At 38.8% G+C, this 16,708-nt stretch overlaps 1 protein-coding gene across 12 annotated transcripts in view; it reads left to right on the top strand.

Moving 5' to 3' along the window:
- The window catches only part of mybpc1 (myosin binding protein C1), a 42,304-nt gene extending 26,700 nt beyond the window's left edge, over positions 1 to 15,604 (top strand). For 10 of the 12 annotated variants that reach the window (XM_088072414.1, XM_088072416.1, XM_088072415.1 and 7 more), the window contains 18 exons: positions 1,971 to 2,095; positions 2,202 to 2,307; positions 2,441 to 2,607; positions 2,718 to 2,883; positions 2,959 to 3,065; positions 3,171 to 3,307; positions 4,771 to 4,930; positions 5,548 to 5,652; positions 5,737 to 5,925; positions 6,480 to 6,614; positions 7,799 to 7,966; positions 8,106 to 8,194; positions 8,270 to 8,465; positions 9,569 to 9,708; positions 9,801 to 9,960; positions 10,292 to 10,500; positions 11,067 to 11,253; positions 14,726 to 15,604. In XM_088072414.1, coding sequence (XP_087928540.1) covers positions 1,971 to 2,095; positions 2,202 to 2,307; positions 2,441 to 2,607; positions 2,718 to 2,883; positions 2,959 to 3,065; positions 3,171 to 3,307; positions 4,771 to 4,930; positions 5,548 to 5,652; positions 5,737 to 5,925; positions 6,480 to 6,614; positions 7,799 to 7,966; positions 8,106 to 8,194; positions 8,270 to 8,465; positions 9,569 to 9,708; positions 9,801 to 9,960; positions 10,292 to 10,500; positions 11,067 to 11,253; positions 14,726 to 14,820 — 2,641 coding nt within the window. In that variant the 3' untranslated portion in view covers positions 14,821 to 15,604. Of the gene's footprint in view, positions 1 to 1,970; positions 2,096 to 2,201; positions 2,308 to 2,440; positions 2,608 to 2,717; positions 2,884 to 2,958; positions 3,066 to 3,170; positions 3,308 to 4,770; positions 4,931 to 5,547; positions 5,653 to 5,736; positions 5,926 to 6,479; positions 6,615 to 7,798; positions 7,967 to 8,105; positions 8,195 to 8,269; positions 8,466 to 9,568; positions 9,709 to 9,800; positions 9,961 to 10,291; positions 10,501 to 11,066; positions 11,254 to 12,692; positions 12,732 to 14,725 lie in introns of all 12 variants that reach the window. The other 2 variants (XM_088072418.1, XM_088072417.1) reach the window with 2 other exon arrangements.
- Positions 15,605 to 16,708: the final 1,104 nt, after the last annotated feature.

Raw genomic sequence — 16,708 nt, forward strand, 5'->3', positions numbered from 1 at the left:
ATCTTCTGATATTATGTGTTTCACATAATGTTTTGTCACCACCTAAAGCACAATGGTTCACATGTTTTACATCACACGGAGTTTTATTTTCACTGATTTACGTAAGCTCGAAATCCAATCATGGACCTACATTTTTACAAATGCCTCAGTAGAAAGATATTGAAATCTAAAAGTGACTCAATAAGAGTTTTTCTGGTGTAACGTTACACCACCTTCACAATACAACCCACTCAACTGTGAACCATTGCCAGTGAATAAATAACGTTCTCTCGGCTCTAATGTGGCTCTACTCAGTTTCCACAAAGTTTCACACACACACACACACACACACACACACACACACATTATTATGAACATTACGAATTCACAGGGCTATGTAAAAAGGCCCTAGAGCTACATTTGGGTGTAAACGCAGTGAATGAAGTCAACTGTTGTAGTTAATTGCCATTAACTACTGTATATGTCCTCCTCTGTACAGGAAAAAAGGTGGTACCTCCTTCACAGGTCTTTAACCAAGACTGGCTTTGAAAAAAAGTTTAGTAGATGCTAAATTACATAGTAAATGTACTTCACCAAGTGATTACTACTGTGGCTTAACAACAACAATCCTGTTATTATGTAGGCATCATGACTGTTTTTCTCAAATCGTCTTTAGTTGAAAGGATGTGAGTAATGGCTTCATGTGAACTTATTAATTAGAAATGAAGACTTGAGTATAACAACACTAAAAAGTGGGAATCAGAGTGAGACATATTATTAACCTTGCTTATAGTAACAACACCTTTTGTCAGAGAACAATGATGTTACATGTACCTTTAAATCCATCTGCTGGTTCAACCATGTCTGATCTTTAACTGTTATTTTTAGGAGACTTCAGACCACAGATGCCTCTGTACGTCCTTTACGTGGTGAAGCAATACTATGTTTACTTGTAAAGGAGTCATTAGACCAAGCAGTGCTAACAAAATGTAAACGAACTAATATTTCGCCATTGTTCTTAGTATATGCTAATTACATAAAGCAACACGTTCACATGGATACGAAGTAACGTGAGTTTTGAAAAATCTCCACCCTAGAAGGTGTTTTGGAAACCATTGTTTCAGTGACCTAAAACTCGATTTGCATAAAGACGAGAGGCCAAAACATAGAGGAAACTATCCATTTACTCTGTATATGTGTAGACAGGGCCTTACAATGTGTCTAACTGGTGCGTGAGTTTCCTGGCCACTAAACCAGTGCCATAAAGGCTAGAAAGACAGAAATTCAAACATGTTTGCTTTAAGAATCCTAAAATATATTGAATAGATTTTAGGTTTACAGACTTTTAAACTAGATGAACACTATGTCGAATCAAAATGAAACTTCTGTTCAAAGCCATACAAAGTTAAAGCCATCTGGGAGGTTATTACTGTTTTCTGGTTTTGGTCTCCTGTCGCATTTTCTCCAGGGCTCCGAAGACTTCACTATAAAAAAACACTCTGTCTCTCTCTTGACTCTGTTTGCTGTCTGCATAAACCCCTCCTCCAGGCATGATGTCTCTCTGTCTTTGTCTGTCTGTCTATCTGTGTGTCATATCATGATGCTCCTTCCTGTCTGTCATTTTCACTTCCTGCACACTCCCTGTGCTCCGGCCCCATTCTGGCTCCACTGCCGACCTTTAGTCAAAGGAAGTAAGTCCATCCATCCAGTCAATTCTCCCCTCTCCACGTCAGTGTTTTGGTGTGGTTCACCCTCGTTGTATAGCGTGAAACATGGGTTTATTCAGCATATTTGATGCATGTTAAGTATAACAACGGTGCCAATTATTCATTTTGTCAACACGGCTGTACATTTTGATTTAGAGAATGATTTTTGTCTTTGCTTTACTAAATATCTTGCAATAAAATCTATTTCTACCTATATTTTACCACATATTGGCACAATTTCTGTTGTCTGTGATGAGTGATGTGACTAATGGACTTCCTGTTTAGGTATATTTTTGAGCATAAGGGCACACAAAGAATTATGGTCATCAACAACTGCACCATGAATGATGACGCAGCTTATTCTGTAGCTGCGGGAGATGAGAAATGCGCCACAGAGCTGTTTGTCAAAGGTATCTCAACCACTGCTCACCTTTAACTTACAAAGAACTGCAAATGACATGTCACATGCAGATTTCTGATCAGTGATAAGTTTCTTCTTCTATTATTGTTTTACAGAGTTGCCAGTAAAGATTGTCAAAGGTATTGAGCCTGTGAAGACCACGGTGAATGAGAGGATTGAGCTGGAGTGCGAGGTGTCAGAGGAAGGCGCTCAAGTCAAATGGTAAGTTTTTTATGAAGATTCAATGTGTCCCAAATACAGGGTTCCCCACACATTGTCGCTCAATCATATTCAGCTGCTCATGTATCCATGATGTGTGTATGTGACTAATTTCAAATGCTTCTTCCTCTTTAAGGATGAAGAACGGCGTTGAGGTTCCTACAGGAGTGCGCTCCAGATACCGAGTTAAGGCTGAAGGAACAAAACACTATTTGGTGATTGATGACGCCTCCAGAGAGGACACTGGGACTTACTCCATCATGGCTACTGGTGGCACATCTGAGGCTCATGTACAGGTTGACTGTATGTACCGAACTTTTTCCGTAATTTCAGTTTGGTTGCAAAACTTTCAGAGGACTCTGTATAAATAATTTGTTCTATTCTGTTTTACACCCTTCTCATATTTTGATTAGTGAAACCGCTGAAGGTGTACCAGGACCTGCAGGACATGACGGTAAAGCTGGGCGAACCCATCAAGCTGCACTGTGAGATTTATCCCGGTAACGTCCCTGGTCGTTGGTACAGGAATGGACAGCTGATCCAGCCCAATGACCGCATCACCATCCTACACAGAAATAAGTATGTAAAATGTAATAATCTCTGTTCTATCAAATCCAATTTCGCACAAATGCTGACATCATTTTGATTTTCCAGGAACCATCGTCTTGAAATTGCAGCCAGCTCCCTTCATGATGCAGGAGATTACACTTTTGTACCAGAGGGATATTCACAGAGCCTCTCAGCCAAAATTCACATCATTGGTACACAAATTACCCATCATTTATTTAACTTGACATTATACTAAAAAAAAACCTAATAAAAGCAAACACCTTAATGTAATTTCTTTTATGATTTAATTTCTGCAGACCCACCCAGGGTGCACTTGGACAGTTTGAACTTCCCAGACAACACTGTGACAATTGTGGCAGGAAACAAACTTCGCTTGGAGATCCCCATCAGTGGAGAACCAGCACCCAGGGTGGTGTGGATGAAGGGAGAACGGGTGAGCTTTAATCTTTTTAGTCTTTTAAAGGGTGGGGCTGGGGTTATTTTTTTCATAGTGACTGACTACAAATTGGCAGCACTTTCCGACGTCCTTATCCCACCTCTGGCAGGATTGACTGGCAACAAAAATCAGCCCCGGACTTTGTTGTCAAGCTGCCCCAATTTGACACACAAAATTCAAACTGACATCTTTGTCGATCAATGAATAATTAATTAAAAAACACAACTCAGTTTTTATTCTTTGTGTTACTAAAATGCGGAAATTTATTTTCTAAGGTTTTCCTCCCCCATGCATGCAAGTACAGAATCCAAAAATACAAAGCTGAATGAATGCATTGATCACTAAATTGCCTCAATAACCTACTCTGCAAAACAGTCAACAATGTTTAAGCTAAATTAGAAACAGAAAACTCTATCCACAGGAAGACCCTATATTAACACTACATATTCACACAAAGTACATTTAATTTGTGTATAATAAGTGTTACATATTTAGTGTTTGTAAAGTGTATAAAGTACACCTTATAAGCACTAAATATTTAACAGATCATTGTATTGCTAGGAAGGCTATCAATTATTAAACACCTTATCAGGTGTGGCCAGCATGGTGCCTGCAAGGTACTAGATGCTGCAGGGAGCCAACAGAGAACAACTGCAGTCAAGCCAGTCATCACTGGCATCTATGTGGTCAAATCAGCCCATGCTCCGACCGTAGTGCATCCATGTACTGACATTTATGGTGAATACATTCAAACAGCCCAGCTCGAGCTCATGGGGAGAGCTAGCAACAAAGTTGGCAAAATCAGCAAAAGTATTCACGTGCGACTAGTTTTCAAAATAATGTGTAAACTATGGGTATATAATGCTGAACTTGGAAAAAAAGACTCTCACCAGACAAGACCACGAGAAAAATTCCCAAACTTCCTGAAGGCTAGTGCATGCCAGGTTTCTGAAACTACGGCTCATTGCTTACTACCAACAAACATCTTTAAAAAAACTGGTCACAGATATGTATTTTCTGTTTTTTTATAAAGCAAAATAATTCCCTAAAACCCCCGGGCAATGTAGGTTTTATCAAACGTTTAAGGATTAAACAGTGCATTTGTTGGGTACTATTTTCAGCTGTGGATTAAAACAAAATCAATGCTCCCGTGGATATTTCCAGTCACAGGACCGCATTTGTTGGATGCACTCAGAATAACCTACAGTGACCTTGTTCACAGTATTGAAGGAACATGTCACTGAGTGCAGTGTGGCAAAGTGATGATTTTAATAGTTTTTGGAGAAACAATAGAGCTCTACAGAACTGAGGAATAATGTTAATTATTGGTTTTGGTCTTGTTGACAACAGTAATAACAGAAAATGGAATATTCTCAGCCTTGTATTTTAAATGTCATCTGGTAGTCACCAGGCCTTTGATTTTTAAGATGTATATATTTTTTCTGTCTTGTTTGTTTTAGGTCATTCTTGAGTCGGGCCATCGTGTCCACGCTGAAACGTACGGCGACCAAACCAGCCTGACAATCGACGTCACAGAGCGAGAGGACACAGGCAACTACAAGATAGTCCTGCAGAACGAGGCTGGTGAAGCCACAGCCAGCATTAAAATAAAGGTCGTAGGTAAGAGATCACAGTCAAAAAACACTTAGTAAGTATTTCACTGCTGGTAAAAGATGACCTTTTCATAAAACTAGGCTGTCTATTTAGTAAAAAGACACAAATATTTTTGAAATGCTATATTATCACAAAAAAACAGAGAAAAAGGGCTGTGGCACTGAGATAGGAGACCAACTACCAGAATGCACTGCGCCGCACTGTACCAATAAATGCTTGCAATGATCGGTAATATCATGCAAGTTGCCCATCCGAAAACAAAGTGGCAGTCTGCTGATTGAAAATGATCTTGTTTTACAGTCCACAATAAGGTTATATATGTTTCTGAAATTAATAACAAGCAATAAATAGGCAACTCTGTGCAAGGATTTGGCCCATATTTGATCTGCCTAGTTTCACATTCAATCTCATTATTGTCAGCCTCAGTTTACACAATACAGAAAAAATACAAACTCTAATATTAAACAACACAATATAATATGTTACTCTTGGCATCCTAATGTGGAAGTACAGTGTGCATACATACTGCCAACATTGTTTTGATTTAAAACTAGTTGAAAATTGGCAAAGTGTCCCTTTAAATCAAAACAGCATGTGATGAATTGTAAATTTGTTGTCTGCAGACATCCCTGACCCTCCAGAGGCTCCCTTGGTCCCAGTAGTGGGCGGTGATTGGTGTTCTATGATATGGGAGCCGCCAAAATATGATGGAGGTTCACCATTATTAGGTAAACATTGCATGTTATTTATTACCACAGTTTAAATATATGCGTTGGTGGTTCACTGATAAGCTCTCTGGCCGCCCTCTAAAGGTTACTTCATCGAAAGAAAAAAGAAACAGAGCTCCAGATGGATGAGACTGAACTTTGACCTGATCAAAGAAACATCGTTCGAACCCAAGAAGATGATTGAAGGCGTGCCATATGAAGTGCGGATCTTTGCCGTCAATGCCATTGGTGTGTCCAAGCCCAGTGAGCCATCCAAAGCCTTTACTCCCCTTGGTGAGTAGCCCAAATGACTTTTGAGTTGTTATTGCCAATAATCTGTCCAAGAAAAGTATTACACGAGGTTTCAGCTCATCCAACAACCGTTTCATGATAATGGAGGAAATTTTAAAGAGTGGGCCTGTGATAGTGCATGTGTGATCTGCCCTCGTTACCCCGGCGCTGCAGCTGTTCCTCCCCATACCCCACCATCCAAAGCACTCTGACTGTGACCTCCACTGGACACGCAGGAGCTTTAGAGGATATTAAATATGTCTTTATAATGGCTGCCAAATCATCTGCGGATTAGAGGTTTAGGAGATCAGGTCTGTCAGAGGGTTCAATAGGAGTTAAATATGATTCAGAATACAAGAATAGATGGAAAGACCAGGGACTAATGAGATCTGACGAGCAGATTGATAGCATACCAGCCAGAAAGAGGCAACTCGCTCACGTGTTCACAACCTGCCAAAATGGATGTTTTCCGATCTCGCTCATAGCCGTTGTTGGAAAACAAACAAGGAATGGTGATTATGACTCCTCTGATCTATAAAACCTTTATCTCCACGCAGCTGTGACCAGTGAGCCCACTATGCTGGTTGTGGATGATGTCACCGACACCACAGTAACAGTAAAGTGGCGTCCACCAGAAACCATCGGAGCTGCCGGTCTGGACGGATACCAAGTGGAGTACTGCATAGAAGGAAGTAAGATGACCCACAAATCCTCTAAAGGCCCCCAAACACTACGTGACTGAGTGTTCAAGACGAAAGTTGACATTCATGAGGGAAACATAGTGAAATGTCTGTCTTCAATTTAAATTTTGGTCCCAGATCACATTGTAAATGTGTCTCCAATCACCCTTTGTGCGCATTTTTAATTTGTATATAAAAAACCTGAACAGAAGGAACGGATGGAAAAGATAAAAGATAAAGACTAAATCTGCATTTTCTTTAGTCAATTTACCAAAAATTTGTATATAATTTTCGTTACATTTTAATGGAACCCAACTTGTAACACACATTTGCCAATTTAGAGCCTTTGCACCCAAATTTAGTCTGCATAGAAATTGTTATGGTTTTAAGAATTTTTATGCATGAGTATGCTCAAAAACAACACAGGATGTGGTGGGACAATGTCTGATAGCAAAAGTTACCTGACCCGACCTGCCACACTTGCATGCAGGGTGTACAGTCAGCCGTCATGGAGTAGTGTAAGACACAATTATCATTGAAATATGAGAAACAACACAATCCAACTCTAAAAGTGCACTCAGTAGGCTGAGGCGGCTACATTCCAGCTCCCCGAGCTGATAAAAAGCCACTCTTGACAATTCTAGCTGCACGCTTTGAAAGATACCATGCAATTATAAGTGTGAATGTATTTTTCATGACTAAAACACTGCCACAAATCTTTGATCTATGTCATTCATTACTGGACTTTGTCTGTAGGCTACAGCACAACAAAGCAGGAAATGACAATTAAAACAATAAAGAAAGAAACAATTTAGCATGGTAGCATTCTCACTTTCTTAGGATAGATACAGAAAATATCATAAAAAATGACCAAATCAACAAAATCTGCCGGTCTACAATATCTGGCAGGCAAAACAATCTGCGGACAAAACAAGTCACAGCAGGACTACAGAGAGCTGCTCCCGGTGGGATTTTCCCTCCTGGCTCCGTTATGGTCAAGACGGCAGGAAGGATAGCAAACATTGCGATTTATTCATCTCATAACTTGCTTAACTTCAGTGATCATAACATATCAGTAATGGGATTAATTTTGCAGATACTCCGATCCAAATGAGACCAAACATTTCTATCAATGTCAGTTTTTGAGCGAAATTCAGCAAAGACTATTTTTAAGCTCGACTGTTTTTTCTTTGTAGCTGATGACTGGATAGTATCCAACAAGGAGCTGACAGAGAAGACCAAGCACACCATCACCGGGCTGACTCCGGGGACTAAAATCTTAATTCGAGTCAAAGCCATCAACGCTGCTGGAGCCAGCGCTCCACGGACCATTCAGCACTCCGTCCTGGTCAAGGAAGTTATTGGTGAGCTCCAAATATATTTGAACACAACTTTGATTCTGTAACATGGCTTAAAAGTGGTTTGTTTGGAATGAAAACATTAATAAACTGATATCAAGAACCATGCATCAATCGCATGCCATATGGTTTGTTTCCTCCACAGAACCACCAAAGATCCGCGTCCCCCGACACTTGAAGATGACATACACTCGCAGAGTCGGAGAAGCAGTCAACCTCGTAGTGCCATTTATGGTAAAGCAACCTACCAGTTGAACAACATTCGCTGAATCTAAGCAGAATAATAAATTGCACGTGTGTTTTCTGCAGGGCAAACCCAGGCCGAAGGTCACCTGGGTGAAAGAGGGCAAACCCATCGACCCTACCCACGTCAGCATCCGCAACACAGACTGCGACAGCATCATTTTCATCCGTAAAGCCGAACGCAGCCACTCTGGAAAGTATGAGATGACTGTGCAGGTTGAAAATCACATGGACACGGCCATTCTTGACATACAAATCGTAGGTGAGTTAACAAATACCTGCTACTACAGGCTATCTGAAGGTATCAATATGTCTTAAATATATTCCTTTGCCTGCTGAAGATAGTAAGTGAAATAAAATTTGTGTATCGGGCTGCAGGCTGCCAGGAGACATTAAAGACGTGTAAACTATAAGTAGACTTATAACTTTAGACTGTGAACATAACACACTGTTCACACTGCTGGTACAATTGTGACATAGTTATTAAATTGAATTCTATCTGATATAACAAAGGTCTTAAAAAGGCCTTCAGACACTACAACACCTACCTTGATTCGTCTCGACTTAATCCATATCAAAATTACAGCTGTGAAACCAGACCACTGAGTCGAACCTTGGTCTGACAAAAAATTGTGGTCTCAGGCCAGATCAAACTGAACAATAGTTTGGTTCATTTCTGGTGTGAAAACACTTTTTGGATGTTTTAGGCTTTAAGACCAGCAACAGGAAGTTTTGGTGGGCTATCATTATGTAATATGAGTAATGTAGCACCTCAGTGCATAGTGCATAGTGTGTGTGTGTGTGTGTGTGTGTGTGTGTGTTATTGGTTTAGTGACAGAAAGATGTTGGCAATCGAAACAGAGGAGAAATTAGCAGTAAAACTGTGGCAGCAAATATACAGTAAAGGGTTTCAGTTTGTCCATGAACAACTCAACATAACAAAATGAGCCATGGCAGCACACGAGGAGGAGAGAAGATGATTTTATAAAGATTCAGTTGGAAAAAACTGAGGAGAGAATGAGGAAGAGGCCATGTGAGAGGACAGGACAGACATCTACAAACCAATCAATGTCAAGTATAGTGAGACACAGCTCATGTAGGCGATGGCGACAGGACATAGGTAGGTCTTGTTAAATTCTTTAGTGCGCTTGCATAAATGCAATGTGGAAACAAAACTAACCGTTTCAGTTTTATACAATATAACAAAAACTGCGAACCTTGGACTTTGGTTTTGCCTTTCAGGTGAGAAAAGGTCCTGAATTTTAATTTGGGGAACCACGCAGCAACACTATTTTTAGTACTCCGACTTGAAATAAAAATAGTATTATCAAATTGCTGGCTTACGATCTATTCTTTGATTGTCAGACCTACCTGGGCCTCCTCAGAGTGTGACGATTGAAGATGTCTGGGGAGGAAATGTGGCTCTGGTCTGGACTCCTCCAAGGGACAATGGCAACGCTCCAATAACAGGCTACACTATTCAAAAAGCAGACAAGAAGACAATGGTAGAAGATCAGTTTTATAAAATATACTAAACTGAAACTGCAAATGATGTGTGTCGGATATTCAGATGAAAAATCTTCGATCTGCTCTGTAGGAATGGTATACATGCATTGAGCACTACCATCGCAACTGCATCACCATCACAGAGCTGGTGGTCGGAAACGAGTACTTCTTCAGGATCTTTGCGGAGAACATGTGCGGCTTGAGCGAAACCGCCACCCAAACCAAGAAAAGCGCCCTCATCGTCAAAGAAGGTAACAATGAGCGAGCAAATGTGAAAGGTTACTAATCATTTCTGATGGGGGAAAATGCTTCCAAAGTTAGACCTTTGGAACAAATCACATTCATTTCAAATGTCAAAAAAATGTCAATTAAGTTTCATTTTTTGCCAGTTTTTTTTCCACAGTTGTTTTCTGAAAGGTACTGTCAGTGATGTTATCCACCCTAAAGTGAGCCTGAATTTATTCACAGACTCACTTTAAAACTTTACAAGGGTCGAGCTATGACTGACAGGCCCTTTAACAATGTTGTTATAGATTCAGCCGATTATAAACCAAAAAATATTGTCTTTCCCTCATCACTTAGGGAATTTCCCACATGATACCGCTCAGCGACAGTATCATGCACAACCCCATTCCTTTACCCTTCCCCCAACAGGCTTGCAGGTCAAAACACACGAGTTTGAGGACCACGACTTCAAGGAGGCACCAAAGTTCACACAGCCATTGATCAATACTTTTGCCATCGCTGGCTACAACGCTACTCTCAACTGTAGTGTCCGTGCCAACCCAAGGGTAGGTGGGATAACCCAAGGTAAAAGTGGTGTATGTATAGATTACACATCGTGCTCAGGTAAATATACAAGTTGATCATGTTGTATTACTGCACTGATTCTCTTTTTGGTGTGCAAAAAAAAATTGAAGACGATATTATAAATATAAGTAAGAGGACAGAAGTTAGATCTATTCATTTTTTGCAGTTCAAACTGTTATTTACGACTCGAAAAATAAACTGAAGGTGACCCTCAATTTAAATGAAACACAGCATGATTAAAGGCATTAAAAGAATCAATAAGCAAACCTAAAACTGTTAGAATAAACAGAAAGCCAATTGTGGACCATTTAAAACAGAAATACAATTATTAAAAACAACAAAATATATTAAAAATATATAGTAACTAAAAGTTGAAATACTGGATAAAAAAAACATGCTATGAAGTAGAAGTAAAACACTTTTAGTAATATCCCCCATTTTTACACATTATAAAATTGGTAGTTTTCAGAGGTAGTTTTGGTCATCATTCCTATTGGTAATAATAACGTTTGTACATGCTGCTGATGTTTCTGTCGTCTGACTGCAGGCCAAAGTGATCTGGATGAAGAATAAGATCGTCATCCTCGACGACCCGCGCTACCGCATGTTTAGCAACCAGGGAGTATGTACTCTGGAGATCAGGAAGCCCAGCCCCTACGACGGTGGCATGTACTCCTGCAAGGCCATCAATGACCTGGGAGAGGCCCAAGTGGAATGCAAGCTGGAGGTCAAAGGTCAGTGTGGACCAGGAGGCGACCCCTTCTTGGATACCTGTCTGTATCTTAGTCTGGCTTCCCAAAGCCTCTCTAGTTTTGTTTTTTTTTTTAATTTCTGCTGCCTCTGCAGAAGACAAAGTGAATCATTTCTAATCACATTCATCTATCTGAAACGACTATAAGGACATTAAGGATGCTTTGGGAAACCAACTCAACTGGAGTACCGTAGTGTTTGAACTGTGTGTCGCAGTCTACCAAAGAGCTGACCACATAAGCGGTGGATATGTAAGTATCTGGACTGGGTTGCTCCAGCTGTTCGTAAATTCATGGCTGCAGATGTGCCTGAAGTCCTTCTGAGGTTCTCAGGGACTGTAAGCTAGTTCCTGGTGACTTAAAAAATCAGGTTGCACCATAAAAACTTAACAAATGATTAAGCTGGTGAAGACGTTAGTAATATGTACATGTTTAATTTTTAGGAGTGTAAACCAACATTTGTTTGAGAAGAAAAAAATGCATTCAGGCATGTCAAAATGTGAATCCACTGACATTTACATGATCTTAGGTCTTTTTTATCTTCCAAAAATGGGCATGGACTTGAAATTTTGAAGTGCCTGTATGTGCTGGTCTGCTAAAAATAACATCTTTAGGAAGCCAAACTATTTATTAAAAAGTTGAACTGCAAATAATTTGTGAATATGAAGAACAGCCGTCCAACCAACCACGAGTAGCACCATTGATCTCCAGCACGACGATTGGCAGATATTGCTGTCAAGCGTGATGTCAAACCCCCTTTTTATAGCATCAAATAACAAATTAAAACCAAACTCATCAGAAAAATTAAAACTAGAATAAACATCAGAATGATAGCAAGCACCTTAAATTATAATTTGTACTTTGATGTTTTCATTTGCATGGAGGGGGCGGGGTTTATGGTTTTATCAGTTTGTATGGTGCAACCTGTTAAAATTTAGCAATGTGTCACTCTCCATTTCGTGGACACATGTGGGTTGGAAACAGGAATCTATGAACAGCTGGTGCAACCATCTCCTGGACACCATTTTCAAAATAGATACAAATAATGACATAATAATCATAATCCGTTCATTTGTGTGCAGTGCACATAATATCTGGTGACACTTTCTTCATCACCACCATATGTAGAGGTTTATCCCCCGTGTTCTCACACAGTCCAGTCCATCATCGTGTTCATCATCACAACACACCACCTCCACACACAGTCTGTCACCAGTCACACCTCAGTAGGCATAACTTATAGAGCTGTGATGTTTTTGTGTCGTCTTAAAACTATTCTCCACAGACTCCAGTGTCTCCTTTATGCCACACAGTTAACTCCTCATATAAAAGAGTTCAGTAATAACTCAACAGTATTCCCCTTTGCACACATATAACTCCATGTAAACATTTTGTTAACCCCTCTTCTCTTCTCTCTCCCCCAGTCCAAACTCAAGAATTGTGAATGTATGTTCTCATATAAGGTAAGCTTTCATATGGTTTTGGCATATGAAGCTTATGTCATTCATTATGCATCTTTCAGACAGCTTTGTAACCGCGCTTTTCTCAGTCGGTGGGACCGTAGCAGCTTTTCTTCCCCCATGAAAGCAGGACTCAGAGAAAGAACGTGTAAAATCGGGCATTAATGACACAAAGTTTGCATGACAACTTTTGCCAAATTATTCCCTAGTTCTGCTTTGCTGGCTGAATTTAAAAGCCCGGTTTTTTGATATTTTAATTGACTGCCATAGTCGCTGGTGTGAAATGGAGTGAAAAGACTACCTCTCATGTATTTTGTGCCACTGATAAGGTGAGTAAAACGTCTTGCAAACTTGCTAACCTCTGCTGAGAGATCAAGAGGTGGGAAGGAGGTATAAATGTTGAAAAGAAGTTTACATTGCTTTTTTTCTGCTGTTAAATAAAATCATACAGGATCCAAACAGAACATACTAACACTGGGTATTTTTCATCTTCTGCTCCAAACTGAGTGATGAGTGTTGAAAGAGAGCGCAGTTCCTGTCAGATCCCATTAGCTTACAGTGGTGGAAAGTAATATTAACTGAAGAACTATAATTTCAGGAATATTTTGACATTTTAGGAAGCATTTACTTTCTTGCAGAGAGACGAGACGGTTATTACCAATCTCAGATCTGTCAGTTAGATATGAAGCTACAGCCAGTTAGCTAAGATTAGCAAAAAGACTCAAAATTGGGGAAAAAGAAGATAGCCTGGCTCTGTCCACCACAGCTCTGTAATGTCAAGATTTTACTTTGCTAGAGCTGAGGTGCAGATCTATATGTTTCTACTTTGCTGTATATTTTTTCATGCCAGTGTCCACTCCTTTGGACACTGTTTTTTTCTTCTTTTTCACTGCTTTCCATATATTTTTGCTGTATTTATCTATTAGACACAGTCTAATAAAGTGCTAAAGTGCCCATCTGTGTATTAATTTGTTCAGATTAGCTCCTCTCAATGAGCCAAAACAGTATCATGCTGCTTACATGTCAATGTATCTGAAATAATCATCCAGCAATGTATATTAAAGAGTAACACTCTAAATTAACATTTCAAACTTGTGATACTTTAATTAATGGTACATTTTACTCATAATACTCTTGTACTTTTACTTAACCTTTGGAAACCTGGGCTGACATCACGTTTCTTGTGCTGCGTTCAGACACCTTTACAAGTATTTAAACTTTTGAAATCTGTGCATATTGGTTTGCTTTCTTTTGAAAACATGGATTTGGAAAATGACTTTTTAAAAGCTAGGGGGAAATGTCCAAAAAATATATATATAATTATCTTATTATTTTTATAATTATATATATATATATATATATAAATATATATATTTTAATTATATTTTTCAGTTATTTTACTGAATTACTTCTTTTTTTTCTAATTTTAATGTAAGTTTCTTTTATTTTTTTTTACAGTTGTTTTATGCTCATTTTTGAGTCATGTTGTTTATTGCCTTTTACATGTTTTTTTAAAGACATCCAGCCAGTTTACTCAGGTCTCACAGAGTTAAGTAAAATTTTGGATGCATTATTACATTTAATAGAATAAATTTACGTTTGCATGTTGCATTTACTTAAGTGAAGGATCTTAGTGCTTCCACCACTGTTAGCATACTGCGGATGACTAAAAACAGTGTACGCTTCACTAATGTGATTTTAAAAAAAAAGATTATGGACCCGCATTGTATTTCGGTGGAATCATCGATGCTTCTGGTTCTGCAAGCCTGAGCTGATGCAGAGATTTAATGTGCATTGCAAACACGAGCTATTCTGAGCGCCTTTCAAGTTCTTTTACTCGGTCTCCACTGTGGTGAACACTTCTTTGTTCAATCTTTGATCTGCTTGGTCAGCCTCTTGCTCTCTCCTCCACTTCATTCTCTCTCTGTTTTTCACTCTCCACACCTCCTCTGTCCCTTTCAAGAGTATCATGAGAGATTTTTCCTCTCGTCCCTCAGGAGGCTTCACCTTCTACGAGCTCATGCAACGCGGAGTACCCCTACACCTGATTGACAAGTACATGAATGAGAAGATTGTGGAGCAAGAGAAGTAAAACGGGACAGAGTGCAATGAGACACTTTAGCTTTGCAGACATCTGCCGCCACTAGTAATCCTCTTCTCTCACTCACTGACGTCAGTGGCCTGAAGATTGGATGGAGGGATGATGGAGGGATGGTGAGACAGGTGGAGGAGTGTGGGGGAAGGGTGTACTGGTCTGTGGTGTGGCATGCTGTGTGCAGGTTTGGAGCTAGTTACCATAAGAATTTTAAAAAAGCCACTTCTTTGTCACCCTCTTGTGTTCAAAAGACTCTGTTTCAGCTCAGATGCATGCCGGTAATGTTTTGGTTCTAGCTTTGATAAGTACATGTGGTGTATAAGAAAATAAACAATATATAGCACAGTGGCACACACTTACAGTATTTCACATGTTGATTCTTGCTGGGAGTGTCTATTGAAGGTCACAATTTGTTTCCAGGGTCTGAAAGAAGGAAACGGGGAATGTATAAACAAAGGTTTAGTGTGTGTATGGTGTGTCAGAACTTCAGTATGGCAGGACAAATGAAAATAGACCAGAGTAATGTTGGATAAATGAATGTGTCAGCCCTTTCTAAGATAATTTACATCAATATTTGTGCATTTCACTTTTTCTCCGTAGGTCATTTTTGTCTCATAAGTGAGAAAATGTAGAGGTTTACACACAGTCCATATTCTGCATGACACATTATGCTTTTTGGATTCATGTTGGACTTGAAGCTTGATTGATGCTCAGTCATGTGCGCATGCCTTTACCTTTGTAATTATGACCCATGGATTACAATAAAAAAAACATTTTAAAAATGTTTTTTTGTTGTGTGTGCTCTTTTTGTTTGGGACTCATAATAGTTTGACTATCAGTAAAAAAAAATATATTGAAGCTTTTACACAAAGCCTTATTCTTGAAAAAATAAATTCTAAAATTAGAAGAATTAGGCTCTACGCCCCAATTAAGCTACTATATTTGACTGACAGAATATACACAAAATTTATAATTATTTGCTTGAAAACAACTTTAACATATTAAATCCCACTAGAGGTGTAGACCGGGACATAAAATATAATTAAAAAAATAAGTACAATTACAATTAAAATAGCCTAAATGAATAAATTTAAAATCACTGGAGACTGTTGTTACATCCTTCTTATTTCCTCTGGGAATTTGGGGGAAGTTTTTCACATTATACAGTGAAATATTTACACATTATGGGTGTTTCAATATTAATTATTAATTAATTACATTAAAAAAAATTTTTTTTATAATAAGTAATATATATATAATTCTTATATATTAAAAAATCAGAGGTTCTCACTAAGCCCCTAATCACCTTAAGTCTCTAGAAACATGTATGGGGTTTCTGCGGCTGGCCCCTGCCCTCCTGTCATTTTGCAAACGTGGCCCCCATGCAAAAGGAGTTTAGTATCCCTGATCTAGATTGATGAATAGCACTACAGGTAAGAGTTAACCCTTTGAAACCTGGACAAATTGCCTTGATTTCTTTCAAAACATGGAGGAAAAAAGGCAACAAGTAACAGTTACAAGAAATGACCAAAAAATTAGCAAGAAATGAAAGAAAGAAAAGTAAAATCAAACAACAAAACAGCCAGAAAAAAAGTGCTAAAAACAAAAAGAAAAAAAAATTGGAATGTTTTATTTAATGGAAAATTTGAGGGATTTGTGGGACATTTCTAACCAAGTTGCTAATTGTCTTTTATCCCGTGTTTTTAAAAGACATCAAACCAATTTGTTCAAGTTTTGTCCCTTTAAATGCACAGAAAATATAATAGTTAGCTTAATAAAAGTGAATGTACTCCTTAAATCTCTACATTTAGTAAGTGAAATTATAGTTATTCTTTCTACTTTCAACATGTAGCGCTACAAACTAGGATGAGACATTCAAACATTA

This window comes from Plectropomus leopardus, chromosome 22, assembly GCF_026936395.1.
Source record: "Plectropomus leopardus strain MGB_pleo_1.0 chromosome 22, ASM2693639v1, whole genome shotgun sequence".
NCBI classification, from domain to species: domain Eukaryota; kingdom Metazoa; phylum Chordata; class Actinopteri; order Perciformes; family Serranidae; genus Plectropomus; species Plectropomus leopardus.